A 15810-nucleotide genomic window follows, 5' to 3' on the forward strand; every position below is an offset into this window, starting at 1 on the left:
CTTCAATTAATTTATCAAAAACCTCTTTCATCATCAGAGTTTTGCATATACACTATAGACAAAAACAAGAAAAAAACTTTATAGTCAGAGTAGTTGACCCCCCCTTCCCCCTCCCCTAAATGGATCTGACACAGTTCATCACAATTTAATTCCTACCATACACGGGTATATGTACTATTTTTCAACTGGAAAGACTGTCACTGAGACAATGCAGATAAGGAGTGTTGTCCGATGATATAACCTATAAATGTCATTGACAATTACATATACGTGCAAATGGCAGGATTCGAATACCAAACCACACAAGTCATTTGATCCATGCTTATTTTGTTAACTATTAAACATGTGATTATGGTACAAACTAATAATGCCCCTGTATTAACCCACATTTATTATTTTATACTGCATATATACCCTACCCCATTACAGCATCAAAGCTGGTCATCGTTATATGGTTAGAGACTAACTGACAAATGGGTGAAAAACAATACTCCTTTAAATATGTGAACGTACTTTCACAGGCTGTGATTTTTGCAATTTAGTTAACAATGATCAAGAGAGGGTTTTCCATGCAGAATACAAGAATTAAAATACAGAATGACAACTTCATAGAAAGTGTTTGTGTGGTTGTTTTTTGTGTAAATCATTTATTTATTAATTATTCATCATAGAATTACATGTATCTACACCAGTACTGCTTTCCTCATCTTATAGTTAGACTGACTTCTTCAACAGGGTACCTGTAGAGAAAACACTGAGTGTATATTGAAAAACTCATGTGAAAGCTAAAAACGCCATGATTAAATGCAGGATGTACAAGAGGCCAAATGCCACATAGTTTAACTGAGAAAAAAAAATGATCACAATTGAATTTTTATATCCCTATCAAAAATTTTTGTTAATTATAAAAACAAGTAGAAAATGAAATCAGATTTTTACAATAACTTTACAGCTTGTTACTTGGTTACTTAGACAGCTAAAAATTTCATTCATTGCTCTCTGCCAAGTTTGGTTGAAATTGGCCTAGTGTTTCTAAAGAAGAAGTAAAATAAGATAAAAGTTTTAAATGGATGGAAAGACAGATGCATCTGTGGACATAGACAAACGGTGATCGGAAAGATACCGGTAATTTGAACTTAACTACTCAGGTGAGACTTAAAAAACCCTCAGCCTTGCCATAACAATCAGCAAGTTCAATTACCATGCATGCAGTAGGACATTTGTTTTCAAGCAGATTACTAGTAAATACATGTATGTGACAAATTCTTAGCAAATACAAGTATTTGTCAGTGGTTTCCCCTTCAAAATAAAAAATTTATGGATATACATGATACAACAGTACTGTAATTCCAATTTAAATAAATATTTAAATTCATTCTAGAATTTTAAGTACTTTTTTTTAACTAATTAGAGCCCAAACTGCATAACCCAAACTGCAGAACATAAACTGCAAACTCAAAATAATTAATTAAGCTATTCTGAGCATGTATTGGGATACACACAAACGACTTCAAAATATTCTATAAATCACAGAATGAAATGAGTTAACAAAGTAAAATGTATAATCTATTTCCTTCTTAGCTTTCTACAAAGTAAGAGTAAGAAAATGAGGTATATCTGCTTTCACTAACCTACACGTTCATTCCTAACTATTGACATGTACAATAATTTCTGTCAATTTTCTGTGAGCAGATTTATGCTTGTAATATAACATAGCTTATGCTTGAATAAGACATTAAATCATTATTTTCATCAACAGACCCTATTGGATGTCATAAGTTTCGATTTAAATCCAACAGTTAAAATAAAAAAATTGATGGAAACTGGGAAAAACATATCAAGAAACAAAAGTCACATGATTTTTTTCTCCAATCAAAACAGCCCTCTCTCACAAAAGTATAACAGTGTCTACTAGAATGTCTGTAGGCCATACAGATAAAAGCAAAATTCAAAATCACTCTGTACATTATAATAATAACGAAGCAACCCTATATAGCAGAGAACTGTTCCAGAAAACAACTCGTTTGGTGAAAACCAGAATCGGTAATTTATAATATCTAATCTGACAAAGGGACTCAACTCCCTGAATAGTCCTTTGCCGTTTGATAAATGAGGTCTTTGATTTTCCGCCGTGCTTCTGTGACTGTTTTCTGTGTCACCATTTCGATGAGGGGGATACTGTACCCCTCACAAAGTTCTTTACATAGATGTTCAGCTGTTGCTATGACAAACACTCCACAGTCGTATGCTACAAAAAAAGAAAGAAAAATATTGAAAAATTTAAAAGCAGTTTTTAACTCAATATTAAAACATGTTTATAATAGGTAACTATCGTGTGACTAACAAATCTTAATAATAACTGTAATTAAGATTAAACTATAGATTCCAAGAGTGAGTGGCATATGTACATGTACTTACAGTTGCTTTGCTGAGGACCTTCCATTTCCAGGAATTTCATACGGCCCATAGGTGCTAAACAAAAAGTTCAAAACGCTTCATTTACCAGTATAGTATGTGTAGATATAGGGTAATTTGAAAGCATACATGTACATTATATCACAATAACTTATTTTTTATTAAAGAGTCGAAGATAGACAAGATATTGTCTCAAGCATGTTCAACAGAGGAAGCGATTGCCAAAATTTGCTACACCAGCAACACAAATTTAAGCGAGCACTCGCAAGCGCTCTCTCTGCTGAACACGCCTCTGGTGTTTGTAGTTTCTAATTACCATTGACAAATGGCTGAAGTTTATAGGCGAGTTTCCTGGCAATCTCCTTGTTATTGTCCCTACTGGAATCATAATGACGAAATTCCTGCCGATTTCTTATGTATACCAAGAGACTCCTAAAATAATAAATCCATACACTGAGCAGGCTCATTGAGAGGAAACATATCAATTAGTTGTACGTTTGGAAAATTATTAATAATGTTTAACATAACCATTAAATATAAAATAAGAGGAGGAGAATTCTAATTGAAATAAAATTTCCTCAAAATTTTTTCACTTTTTACCACACAATTGTTTATCAGCAAATGCTCAGTATGTTTATAAAATAACAATTGCATTGTTGACTGACAGTAAAAGATGAAGCGACGAAAGTTGATTGAGAGTAAATGAAGAAGTGGTGACAGTTGATTGAGTGAATTGTAACAGTTGATTGACAGTGATTGAGTGAATAGTGACAATTGATTGACAGTGATTGAGCAAATAGTGACTGTTGGTTGACAGTAATTGGGAGAATGGTGACAGTTGATTGACAGTGATTGAGTGAATGGTGACAGTTGATTGACAGTGATTGGGGGGGATTTAGTGAATGGTGACAGTTGATTGACAGTGATTGAGTGAATAGTGACAGTTGATTGACAGTGATTTGGTGAATGGTGAAAGTTGATTGACAGTGATTGACTGAATGGTGACAGTTGATTGACTGATTGAGTGAATGATGACAGTTGACACACACCAGTGAGAGCCACCCGTCTGTTCACACTGCTCATTGTCGTTGACCGGGAGGAAGACATACTGCTTGGTGGGGAGATTCAGGGGGTCCAGGAATTCTCCTAGCTGCTCACCTACACAGTAAAGCACAGAGTATCAACATTGTACCCACATACAAAGAATTCAACTCATGCATTGCTAGGATAAAACACCAAGTATCAAATACAGTAAATAATGCTTACAGCAAAGTGCCATAGACAGCCAATTTTGATTAGTTACATTAGCAATAAGTTTACCATAAGTAAGGAATGAAATTGTCTTCATTGTAACAGTGAATTCATTATAACAGATTAATTAACAGTGCTGGCTGTAACCATGTTTTACTGTATTCAAAAATAGACTTTTTCTAAATGCAAAATTATAATGACATGTGAATGAGGAATTTTAAACAATTCATACAACATCCTCTTTAATTAAAACACAGGTACTATGAAAAAAAATGAAATAATTAAAGTAAAATATAATTAAAAGGAAAATCAATATGTGAAACCTGGCAGTACACGTGTTCACATTTTCTGTCTTAAAGACTGTCTTTATTAACAAAATAAAATATGATTTAAAGGAAAATCAATACGTGAAACCTGGCAGTACATGTGTTCACATTTTCCGTCTTGAAGGAAAAATATAGAAGTATATCAAGATACATGTATGGAGATTTTAGATTGTTTCCTACACTGCTCACTTAACATCATTTCAAAGCATATTTTCATTTCTAAATAATTTATTTGCAAAATAATTAGTGATGTTCTCCCAAGGACAAGTTTTGATCTTAAATCATGAAGACATAAGTAGTACATGTAATTTGATTGCTTTTAATACCCTGTATGCTTTTCCTTCATGCTCATTTAAGGGGGCATGTACCCGAGACACATGGTCTCTACCGAGCTGAATGCTGATAAGAATGATTTATATCCGTTTTTTTATCTTTCTCTAACAGAGCTCAAGAAATACCCACTTTCTTAGTTCAATACCTTATACTGACACTGTTTCACATGTAATAAAAGAAACCATAAACAGTTATTTCATTTCTTATAAGTAACATTGGATTTCAAGATATGTAACTTCTATGTTAACTTGTAATTATATATATGTAACATTCTGCATTATCTAGAAAACATAATTAAATGGTCACTTCAACATTTGTTCAAGAAAATTAACTTGCATTAATCCACATACAAATAACAAAAGGTAAAAGCAGCAGTAACCTGGCCAGTGTTTAACCACAGAAAAGAAAATTACTGTGGAATCATTAAAATTCTTGGGGTGCAATTTTTGTGGATTGCTTAAAATTTACATGTTTGTGAGGACGTAATTTCATCTATTTTATTTTACCTATAAAAGGAAATAGACTTTATGACCCTAGTTTATTAATTTGTGGATGATGTTAATTCATGGATGAGAGGTACCCCTGAATTCCACGAAAATTGAACCACAATGAAATCTAATGATTCCACTGTATACTGAATGTATCTCACAATATATGAGTTAACTGTTAAATTTCTAACACATTTTTGGGTATTCTGGCCAAGGAAACCTTATCTTTTCATCACACAAGAGAAGTCAGATTGATTGACTATGATTTCATCCTCTCAGAATATTTCAACACTTTAATATATTGCCAATTGCCAGTGATTCAAAATATGAACTTTTAACTGGTGCTAGCCTGCTAAGGGTATTGAAGAGTAGTAGATTTTTAACATCAGTCTTCTTGACAGGGTCTTACCAAAATAGCAGACACTTCAGTGCACTCAAAAAACCCCTGGATGGAAAGTTCAGTGAAAAATGGAATTATATATACTATACACAGGGAAATATTCGCCCCCATTTTATTTTCATTCGTTTCGCTCTTGTTGTCAGTGAGAAAATTTAAAACTGTGCAAAGTCAGCTATTTCAAATTATCTTTTTTAAACACAATTGTGTCTCGGCGAATTCATTTCAAGACAAGGTGAAAATAACACGGGCGAAAATAACACTGTATACAGTATACTAAATATTACGTAGAAAAAATTACAGTTTATAGATTTTAGATCCATGTTTTACTTACTAGGTAAAATTTTGATGCACTGTGCAACATCAGGGTTGATCAGGCAAAGTTTGTCAGCTGAGTGATTGAACTTTTCTCGTTCAAAATACCTACAACATATACAAAGGAAGAAAATTAAAATGAAACATTTCACAGACTCAGCATCAAAACATATGACACATACTTCACATTTCTAGCAGCTATATGAGGGCTGTTCACACAGCACACTTCCCTTTGTAACAGTACTTCTGATAAGTTGATTAACTGATTCAGCATAGAGCACAATCCACTGAGTATGCAGAGTGCCATAAACTTTAAGATCCTGAAGTAAAATTGAAAGTTCTGATGTAAGGTCTGTTCAAATCAATCAAAAGTAGGGATGTTCAACTAAGTTTAACATTTTACCCAGTTTTCATACAGACCACAATGGCACATCATTACTGAGTTTCAGTGAACTGGTGAAAAGAATTTTTTCTTACTGTTTAATCCCCCCCCAATTACATGTACAAGATAACTAAACCTCTAGCTATCTGTCAGTAACTCAATTAATGCCAATGTAAAGATTTTGATAAAGAAGAAGCTAAATATAAATTTCCAATTATCCATTTTTGTATTTATCCTTGCTGGAGGTTAGCTTTTTTGCTGACACAGTCATTATATAACTGCTGCACTGCTAGACACATGGAATGTAGACAAATAAAGTGCTGAGTGAGCACATGGACAGTTAATTGTCTCAGACTGCACTTAATTAATATAACACATATGTCATGTCACAGGTCAACTACACATCATTGCTTTTGCAGACAGCTGCTGCCTCATGGGCTGCAGGACACAAGCACTAATGTTAAATACCTGATGATGCAATATATCATCAGGTATGGAAAAACTACCACCTGGTCAAAAAGTCTTACAAGTTATTAACCCAAGTGAGATACCAGTATTAACTATAACGAGAAGGTGAAAATAAAATCATCAACGTTGTTCTTCCAAGGACATATAATGATATATCCCTGGTTCAACAAAAAATGAAACCTTTTTTTTGGAACGCACTTTTTAAAAACAACATCGCCAAATGGTCTGGTAAAATAAACATATTTCGCAACTTTATATAAACTTGTCACTAAAATTAAATTTTGTGTTGCCTGACATTTATGTAAAACATGTACCCCTTCATTCATAAATCGTGTCACGCTTGAATGAACGTCCACAAGCGGCAACTGTCTAGGTCACTTGGAAAAGTTGCCAAACGAAATACGCAATAGATACCTACTCAAAGCAGAACCCCAGCAATTTGTCATTCAGCCATCTCTGGTCGTCTAGTAAGCAAACATCAGCCTTATATAGCAGACTGTCGTGAAAATTTAAAACAACATCATTTGCTTCGTCGTCCATGGTCATCTAGCACACTCCATGTTCTGATTATTATTGTGCATCACTTCCGGGTCACCAGAAAAAACTAAGGACTTCCGAAAGGTGACAAATGGCGGGAAAATTTAAAATGAAACCGGCTTAAAAAGTTTTAATTTGAGTGGCTGTTCCTTTCATCAAAGCATCAACTGATCGAAGGGCATCTGGGAACAGGATTGATAAGGAGAAATTGGGGAATTTTTTGTTGTTGTTAGATTATGGGATAAATCATCTGCCCCATTTTGATGCTAACGCGTAACGTAAGTAAGAACATATCTATGTTGTGTCGGAGACAAACTTTCTCATTTAAGAACAGTGACACCTTAAAGTACGTGTTTTGCGTCTTTTGCTTTTCTAAATTAACTTTTGTAAAAACAACTTATACAATAATATTAAGTATATGCATTTATTTATTTTTTTTCAGATAAAAATTAATCGGGATCGACATTCAATCTTACGAAACAGAATCGCATGAAAGTCACAATTGCTGTAAGCTGAAGATTTATCCACATTTACTCTAGTTTGTAGATATCTAACTATATTTTGGAAGTGGAAACATGTCGAAGATATATAACAGAGTTCCGCTAATATCAAAAATTGTTTTGACAAACACTTTGAAGAAGTTTTTGAGGCGGGGAATACAGGCATGTTTCTGCAGCACCACATCTCAGTCATCTGACACAACAGAGGGCGAAACGGTCACTCACCGGTTTTCCATATCTAATACGAATCCAGGGTTCTTAGAAGGAAAGTTTATGGCCACGGAAAAGTTTGGGAAACTTCGTATAGATGTTCCGTTTGATATTTTTATTGAACCTCTGAATCCAGATAAGTACCCCGAAATGAACAAGATGTTTGTGAAGATTCTGTATGACATGCAGCCTGAAGAGACAGTGGATTCATCAGTCCTTGTGGCCCTTAGAGAGTGTTATGACTTTGATATGAACATTCAAGATAAGACGGAATTTACTGCGACAGGAAACTTTAAATCGAAGGTGGAATATCCTGTAAAATGTGTAGTGCAGCTTCCAATGAAGTTTGGTAAGTTCCAGTGTGTATTTATGTAAGAGAATTTTGTTGGTTTTCAAATGTATTACACTAGAAATAAAACTAAAGAATCAATTCAATTAATCTAGCACTTATAAGAGCCTGTAGAAAAACATTACAATCTGTAACAGGATGGGAGAGAAAATGATGGAGCAGACCAATATTCAAAACTGGGCCCCCTGAATTTCTACTCAGGTGCTCTACCAACTATCTGACCCTGGTGACCAAAATAGTTATTCTCTTTTGAGAAGTGGACAGGCATAGCCTACATCCCTATGCCCCTGTACTTCTCAAAAGAGAATACTAAATGGTCTGAAGCTGTCAAATTACTCCCGCTCATGATTTTCACCCTGAAAGATTCAACATCCTAGGTTTTCTCTAGCAAGAATTAACCTATCAGTTCCAGGGTTTTTAACTGCACCAAATGTAACAGGATTAGAGGAATAATGACGGATCACACTGGGATTCGAACCCAGGCCTCTTGAATCTCTAGTCAGGTGCTCTACCAGCTGAACTATCTGGCTCCAGCAATCAATCCCAAATGTAATGGGATGGGAGAAGTAGTGATGGATGAGACCTGGATTCAAACTAGGGACTGAATGGCCTTAATCTCTAGCTAGTCAGGTGCTCTACCAACTGAGCTTTTTGGCAGCACTGCAGTGTTTGAACCGGTCTAAGTCATCATGTCTCTTACCATGGTGAAACAACATATACTATGTATATGCATGTAGTATGGATAATATTGTTTACTGCTTTAAAATAGAGTGTTCTCTTAGGGATTCCCTGACAAGTACTAGGTTATTTACTTAATACCAGTAAATTTTGATAAATTTAATTTTGTGTTGTTGATCATCCTTCATGGATAGCAAACACTACATGTACAACACTGGCATATGAATATGTTCATGTACATGCATGAATTATACCCCCCCCCCTCCCATACACACACATTTAGAAGAGAATTCTTCCTTTGGCACACTCTCCTTTCCCCCTTTTTAATGTCTGTCTACAATACCTTGCATGGTCAGAAATGTAGGAAAAACATGGAAAGATGTTTTATAAAAGTAATTTTTATTTGAATGCATCATTTGCATAGTATACATGTAATTTGAATATAATTGCTGTGAGCATTTTTGATTTTCTGTAGATCTTGATATCACAGCCAGAGGATATAAAACCCACATTCAGAATATGGAAAGTCAGACCATTAATCTTCAAGTGAATTCCACCAGAAAGATGCAGGGGGAGACAACTTGTACTTTGAAGAGCATTAAGGTACAGCATGAAAAACGTTGATTAGCACTCAAATAAGGACAAAATTTTCATGTCAACATATATGTCATTGAGAGATAACCAAGATACATAAAGCGAAATTTGTAGTAGTAGGTACCAATAATGTAATTAATGGCTATTTCTTGTGATCTAATTGATACAAATTTTTGGTACAGACAAAGAGAACAGATACATGTAAAAGAGCTTGCTAGTTCGTGGGTGATTTACTTTAATGCTCTTTTTAATTAAGTAACAGTATTTGGTGTAAACTACCTCATGTGGAAATTTCCATGTTTACATTCCACACTGTATCAATGATTTTTAAAGAATTTGAATAGTGGAATAGATTTTTAATATGCTACAAAGATTTGCATGTGCTGGTACTTAGTGTACATACATTTTTGCAGTGTGGAAGAATTGAGGTGGATGGCAATGATTGTGATGTCACAGTGGAAAAACTTCTACAGGGGAACTCCAGGATTACAGTAACAGGAAATGGGGTATGTACAGACATTGGAAGATTCCTCAACAGCCATGTTATCTTGGTGTTATTCTGATAACAATACTGATGTTAAATTAAATAGGCTTATATTCTCCCTCACTACCTTCGTCCGGATATAAAACAATGAAGTGCTGAATAAATAAAACCAACAAGTACTACATAGGCCCGCAGTGCTGAATATATAAAGCCAACAAGTACTACATAGGCAAGCTGCTTGCTAGCGTTATTTTATTTACACAAAAACCCATATTAACAACCATATGTCAGCCCAAAATCAGTGCATTCCATATCAACTGCCATTTTATCTTACTTAAATCACAACTAGCGAGTGAGCTTAGCGTCCCACACCACTGCATGGTCCTACTATTTATATTACCTGATCACGTGACCCAAAACCTATTTGAGTACATATGAAAACCCATCATGCACAAAATTTTAAAGATTTACAATTAAATTGATACTTTCTTTCCATTTTGCCATATTTTATTTTTCTTCCATAAAATTATAAAGATTTTTCAACAAATTCAATATTCATGGCTTGCTTATTTTTCGACATCTTTGTTTATCATTGATTTCCTGTCTCTCTGTAGAACATTACCACAGATAGGTTACAGGGTGTGGACATTGAGTGTCAGACAGACAAAGGGGACATCTCCTCCACCTCAGTGTATGGCCAAAACAACAGTTTCCATAGCAACACAGGCAACATCAAGCTTAGCAACTGTCATGGGAAAACAGAGGTCAAGGTCAAATTTGGAGATCTTAAAATAGGTAAAACAATGCATGAAAATCTCGACCAGTGTCTCAACCTCTAAGAGCTACATGTATATTTATATCACTGAAGGCAACAAAGTTAATAAAACTTTTACACCATGCAGCTGTTCTTTAAGATATAGAAGTACCGTACTGGGTATTATTGTCATCCATACTTGATATCTGTAGAAATATATAAACTAAATATTCTACATGGTACACAAAGCCTGTATTATTTATCAAAGCTCAAGTTGTGTACAAAATAGTTATTGTAGCTCAACTGTTTATGACATGGTCAAATTCTTGATTAAGCATCTCCTGTTTTTGTAGATAGTATTAGTAGCTCCTATATTTATTGCGTGGTGAATTTCTGAAGTATACTTTTATTGTAGACAGTTTAGAAGGAGACTTGATTGGTTCCCTAGAGGAAGGAAACACAGATTTGTATGTCACTAAGCCAGAGAATGTCTCCATGACTACACAGAAAGGTAACCATGGTAACTAGTGAAACAGAAACTTCTTTGCTGCAGGTGATACAAGTTCAACTTGCATGCATATTTTAACCAGTTACTTTCCAGTTATCTCGGTTGCATTTTGGCACAGAGTAGATTTTCAAAGAAATTTTTCATGCAAAGTGGTGGGTTGCTCTAAACATTGGAAAATAAAATATTTCTTTCTGAAAACATTTTTAAAACATTGTTTACAATAATAATGATAGTACATGTTTTGAATTATTAAATCTTTGACAAATTCTACATGTACTGCATGCATATATTCAGTAAAATACTGGTTCAAAATTTTCAAGTAGCCTGTCATTAAAAGGGATTGAAAAAGACAACTCTGTCTGCTTTCTTTACATGCATCATGTCAGGGTGATATAAATATCAGTGACAATATACTTACACTGGGTCATTAACCCTAGCTGATAAAGCAATACCTTCACTATCACTTACATTAAAGTGAACCAAGTGAACGGTAGCATGATGGATAGCTATTACTGTTTACGATACACTCTTTCTGAATATTTTGTAAAGATTTTAAATTTGTCAAGGGTTTTTTTCTAAAATTCATTTCTTCTTTTAACACTTGGAAAGATGTATATTTCACTACCAGAACATCCATCATCATCACACATTTCAGTGTTGTATAAAAGAAAAAAATGTCACATGTTGGATCATAATTTTTGTGCTGATTTTGACCGATTGGGCTAGGCTAGGGCCTGGTTTGTACAAGGCGGGGCTACTTAACAGATCATAAATCGACGAAAAAAAGAAAGATCAAACATCACCGTGACAAACCATTTTTGTAAAACAACTTTAAAAAAAACCCCAAAAACGGTGATTTGTGAAGTGTAGCATGGAAAGCTTTAAAAGTCTTAAACTTTCATACATGAGACTTAAATTGTAAAGTAAAAATAACTGGACATTTACTCTGTCCTATTGTTAGTTTATTGTTCATTTGCAGTCAGGCTTTTCTAGATAATGATGAAATTATTATCTTCTAGTCCACCATTGATTTGTATGTACATGAAACTCAATATGTACATAAACTTAATCTCCACTAGACCCCCGGTTTTACTTGAATGGCACATCAAAGAGACAAAGAGGTCATAAAAAAGGTCATAGTATTATTTCATTTTAAAACCCCCATATTTTATTACAGGGGACATAAAACTGAAGGTTCAAGGAGACGTCAGTGCTTCTGTTGACCTACAGGGGTCGCATATTGAATATGACAGAACCCTCCCATTCAAGGATCTAAAGTTCACTGAGGATGACCCCACGTCTCTGCAAGGTATGTCCACGTTAACTCTCTGCCTCCCCCCTCCCCCCACGTTGACTCTCTGCCTCCCCCCTCCCCCCGCAATTCCTAACACGGACAATTAAATTTTACACTGATGTATATCTTTAACCTACCTAAAAAATTATTAGTTTTTTGCTTTTTGAAGTTGTTTGTTATTTAAAAACGGGATATTATGGTTCAGATTTTTTTCAAGCATAAATTGTACCTGAGATAAACGGCAGAAGGGTTGCTTTTTTTTCACACACTCCCCCATATTTTGTATTGAATACGAAATATAAAATTTTCATGAAGCTAGCTTCCATAATTGTCAAAGTACCAGACAATGGCAACCTATAATGTTGGGTTAAAGAAATCGATTTAGGATATAAAGTGTCAAAATTCTCACAAGTCGAAAAATTACCATGTCCACAGCCAAGATAGTTGCAGGTCTGTAGCTCCCCGTCTGAAAAAATTGAGATGGACGACCTACGAGCTACAGTGCCTCCCATAGTAAAACACTACAATTTAAGGAGCAAAAATTGCGCTAGAAATGGACAGCTTAATCTTATTTCCGAACACATTCTGTACAAGAATTGGATTGCCAGGTCGTCCATCCGAGTTTTTTTTTAGACCGGGAGCTACAGACATGCAACTACAGTCAATATTGCTGCTCATAAATTTTCACATGAGAATTATGGGAAGAGCTCTTGTATGCTTGTGTTTCAATTTCACTGTGGAAATTGTTAATTTCCTTATTTTCACTGCAATATTTTACATGCTCCCAAAAATGGTTGGGAATGGGCAACTCCATTATAATTAAAAGTGCCCCCCTCTCCAATGCTACGTGAAAGTCTATTCCGTTCAAAATTCAATTGTTCCCATAAGATGTCCTAACTTGCGTGATTTTGACTTTTAGGTACTCTTGGCGAGGTGGCCACCGGCAGAATCTCCGCAAGCACTGCATCAGGAAATATTTCTGTGGAAGCCTTTGATTGGTTGAAATCACTGAACTTAAGCGATAAAGAGTAAACATGAATGAAGTCTGTAGTTTGTGATTTTTTTTAAATAAACAAATAAGAAGTGATATACAGTTCATCTGTAAAGCCTGGGGCATGATGCATTGTTAACTTGCAAATAGACCCAAGTGCATATTGTTACCTAAATCACGTTAAACGTACGTGAGTTCACATGTGTATCACATATGTGTAACATATGTAGCACATTTTGCTTTGTTTAACATGTGTTGAAAAATCACATATTATACACATGAGTTAAACATATGTTTGATCTCAACATATGAGAAACATATATATGTGGCACATTTTGTTGTGTACATGAACTCCATGAAATCGCACAAATATTGTCGTTTTTGCCACCGTTTGTAAAAATAGATTAAGGGTAATGAATTAGATAATGAATAATAATGAATGAATAAGAGGTAAACTGTTTACTATATCACACAAAATATCACATTATCTTATAAGTATTTAATTACGTAAGTTTAAGGTTAACTGTGGGAGTCCAACTGTCATACTGTCATTCAGAAAAACCATCATGTGGGAAGCATGCAAACGGATGAATTCCTAAAAACGCATTCATCGAGTAATTATTGTATAATAATAAAAGAAAGCAACAAACCACTGAAATCTAATTATCTCACATCTTTAATATTAAACAAAGCTAATGTTACGTCACAGAACCTTCGTTATTGAGAATAAATGACTGCATATATAGTGCATTTCCTTCTAATGATAGCGAAAATAGGGGGGAAAGATGGGCCGTGACAGTCACCTGTACATTGCTATATAATGGTCAATAGAGGAACATTTTAATGATACTGTACATTGCCTTTTTCAATTTGTTACGATGCATGAATAAATTCAGTATACTAGTATATGAGAAAATGGCAACTTTTCCCTATAAACTAAATTTAGTATATAAATTGGCATTCTAACTTTCACACGTGTAACAGTTTATTATTCATAATTATATTATCATTATTTACAGAAGAAAATGATTCAAACAAAGTATTTGCAATTGTGACTTACGTGAACCTCACGCAATTTCACGTGAAAAAATCACATGGATTTCATGGTGAATTAGCGTGAAATTCGTGTATATGCTATAGTTTTTTTGCATGAATTTCATGCATATGTGAGGCACATTTGGTTAGATGTAATGTCCGAATGGAAAATGAAAACTTGAAAAATGTTCTGGTTAATTAAAAATTTATTATAATACATGTATAATTAACTACAAATATATATATATATATATATATATATATATATATATATATATATATATATATATATATATATATATATATATATATATATATATATATATATATATATATATATATATATATATATTAAATTTATTATAATACATGTATAATTAACTACAAATATATATATATATATATATATATATATATATATATATATATATATATATATATATATATATATATATATATATATATATATATATATATATATATATATACACACACACAATGTATATATAAATGATACACTATCTCCTTAAAAAAAATAGAACGGTAAGATATGAGCTAAAGTTTAATCATAATAAACATACGAGAATGTGCAGCATGATATTTTTTTTTATTAAAGATGACTTCCGATAAAAGGAAAACGTCATCAGCAAAATCGTTTGAGCTGAAGTAAAAAAGTTAAAGACAAAAACCCCGTCAAGAGCGAAAAGCTTTAGAACGTCAAATTGCTGACTCAAAATTTTCAGCGTTCCATAAATCAAATACAAAAGGTTAATTGTGGTTATGTAATGAAATGCAGTGATAAGTGAGTGATTCATTGGTTATGATAGTCTTTGAACGATTCCAGTTAGTTGTTGTAAATTGTAGCTTAGACCGGGAAGTTTGTACAGGTATAAGGAAGTCAGCAAACAGGTGGTGGAAAATTGTATAATTAATGTAACGTTAACAGAAAATGTGGATCGAAATACAACGTATTAATATTCTAACCACAGCTGATTGCAAAATAAATGAGAGGCAATTTCCTATTAATGTTATTTAAAATTAAACAAAATCCCCGAAAAAAAAATGAATGGATAAACGAAAAACATCGAAGAAGAAAACAATGCTAGAAAAAAAACCCTCAGGGAAACGCACAGTTGCTTGGGGACAGAAATATACATGCATGTAACACCAACCTCGTCTATATTATATATATATATATATATATATATATTTTCTTTTTTACATAAAAAAGCAGATCCGTCTAACTACCCCAAAGTATACACATGTACGCTGAAATCGGTGTTAAGTGTATATATTCATACAATGAATATACCTTCTCTGTTATGCATAGTTATACTTAGTGAGACTGTTCATGTGATACAAACACCCATCGTTGCATGTTTCATTGCAATAGCTGTTGACTTCGTCATCGTTGTGCGCCCGTGATAGTTACAAACATTACATATGTGGGCAATTTTACATTTACAGTTGCAACACCAGCTTTTAACACAATGGACCCGAA

General features: G+C 33.8%; 2 protein-coding genes across 2 annotated transcripts; one reads left to right on the forward strand and one right to left on the reverse strand.

The window, feature by feature from the left end:
- Positions 1-83: 83 nt before the first annotated feature.
- LOC128159665 (sentrin-specific protease 8-like) lies at positions 84-6960 on the reverse strand. Its single transcript, XM_052822838.1, has 6 exons — positions 6794-6960; positions 5545-5633; positions 3465-3573; positions 2732-2847; positions 2419-2472; positions 84-2248 (listed from the first exon to the last, which is right to left on the reverse strand). Exons 1-6 carry the CDS (start codon positions 6919-6921, stop codon positions 2076-2078), a joined length of 669 nt encoding a protein of 222 aa, XP_052678798.1. The 5' UTR covers positions 6922-6960; the 3' UTR covers positions 84-2075.
- Positions 6961-7354: 394 nt separating this feature from the next.
- LOC128159664 (protein FAM185A-like) lies at positions 7355-13329 on the forward strand. The gene is made up of 7 exons (XM_052822837.1): positions 7355-7971; positions 9125-9252; positions 9657-9749; positions 10342-10522; positions 10897-10992; positions 12167-12298; positions 13203-13329. Exons 1-7 carry the CDS (start codon positions 7488-7490, stop codon positions 13313-13315), a joined length of 1227 nt encoding a protein of 408 aa, XP_052678797.1. The 5' UTR covers positions 7355-7487; the 3' UTR covers positions 13316-13329.
- Positions 13330-15810: the final 2481 nt, after the last annotated feature.

The sequence above is a fragment of the Crassostrea angulata genome, chromosome 8 (assembly GCF_025612915.1).
Source record: "Crassostrea angulata isolate pt1a10 chromosome 8, ASM2561291v2, whole genome shotgun sequence".
NCBI lineage: Eukaryota > Metazoa > Mollusca > Bivalvia > Ostreida > Ostreidae > Magallana > Magallana angulata.

Coding starts and splice junctions, on each gene's coding strand:
- LOC128159665 (XM_052822838.1), bottom strand. CDS start 6,921: ATGACCATGGACGACGAAGCAAATGATGTTGTTTTAAATTTTCACGAC. Junction 5,634..6,793: donor TTGCTGGGGTTCTGCTTTGA/GTAGGTATCTAT, acceptor TATATGTTGTAG/GTATTTTGAACGAGAAAAGT. Junction 2,473..2,731: donor ACTTCAGCCATTTGTCAATG/GTAATTAGAAAC, acceptor CTTTTTGTTTAG/CACCTATGGGCCGTATGAAA.
- LOC128159664 (XM_052822837.1), top strand. CDS start 7,488: ATGTCGAAGATATATAACAGAGTTCCGCTAATATCAAAAATTGTTTTG. Junction 9,253..9,656: donor GTACTTTGAAGAGCATTAAG/GTACAGCATGAA, acceptor ACATTTTTGCAG/TGTGGAAGAATTGAGGTGGA. Junction 12,299..13,202: donor TGACCCCACGTCTCTGCAAG/GTATGTCCACGT, acceptor TTTGACTTTTAG/GTACTCTTGGCGAGGTGGCC.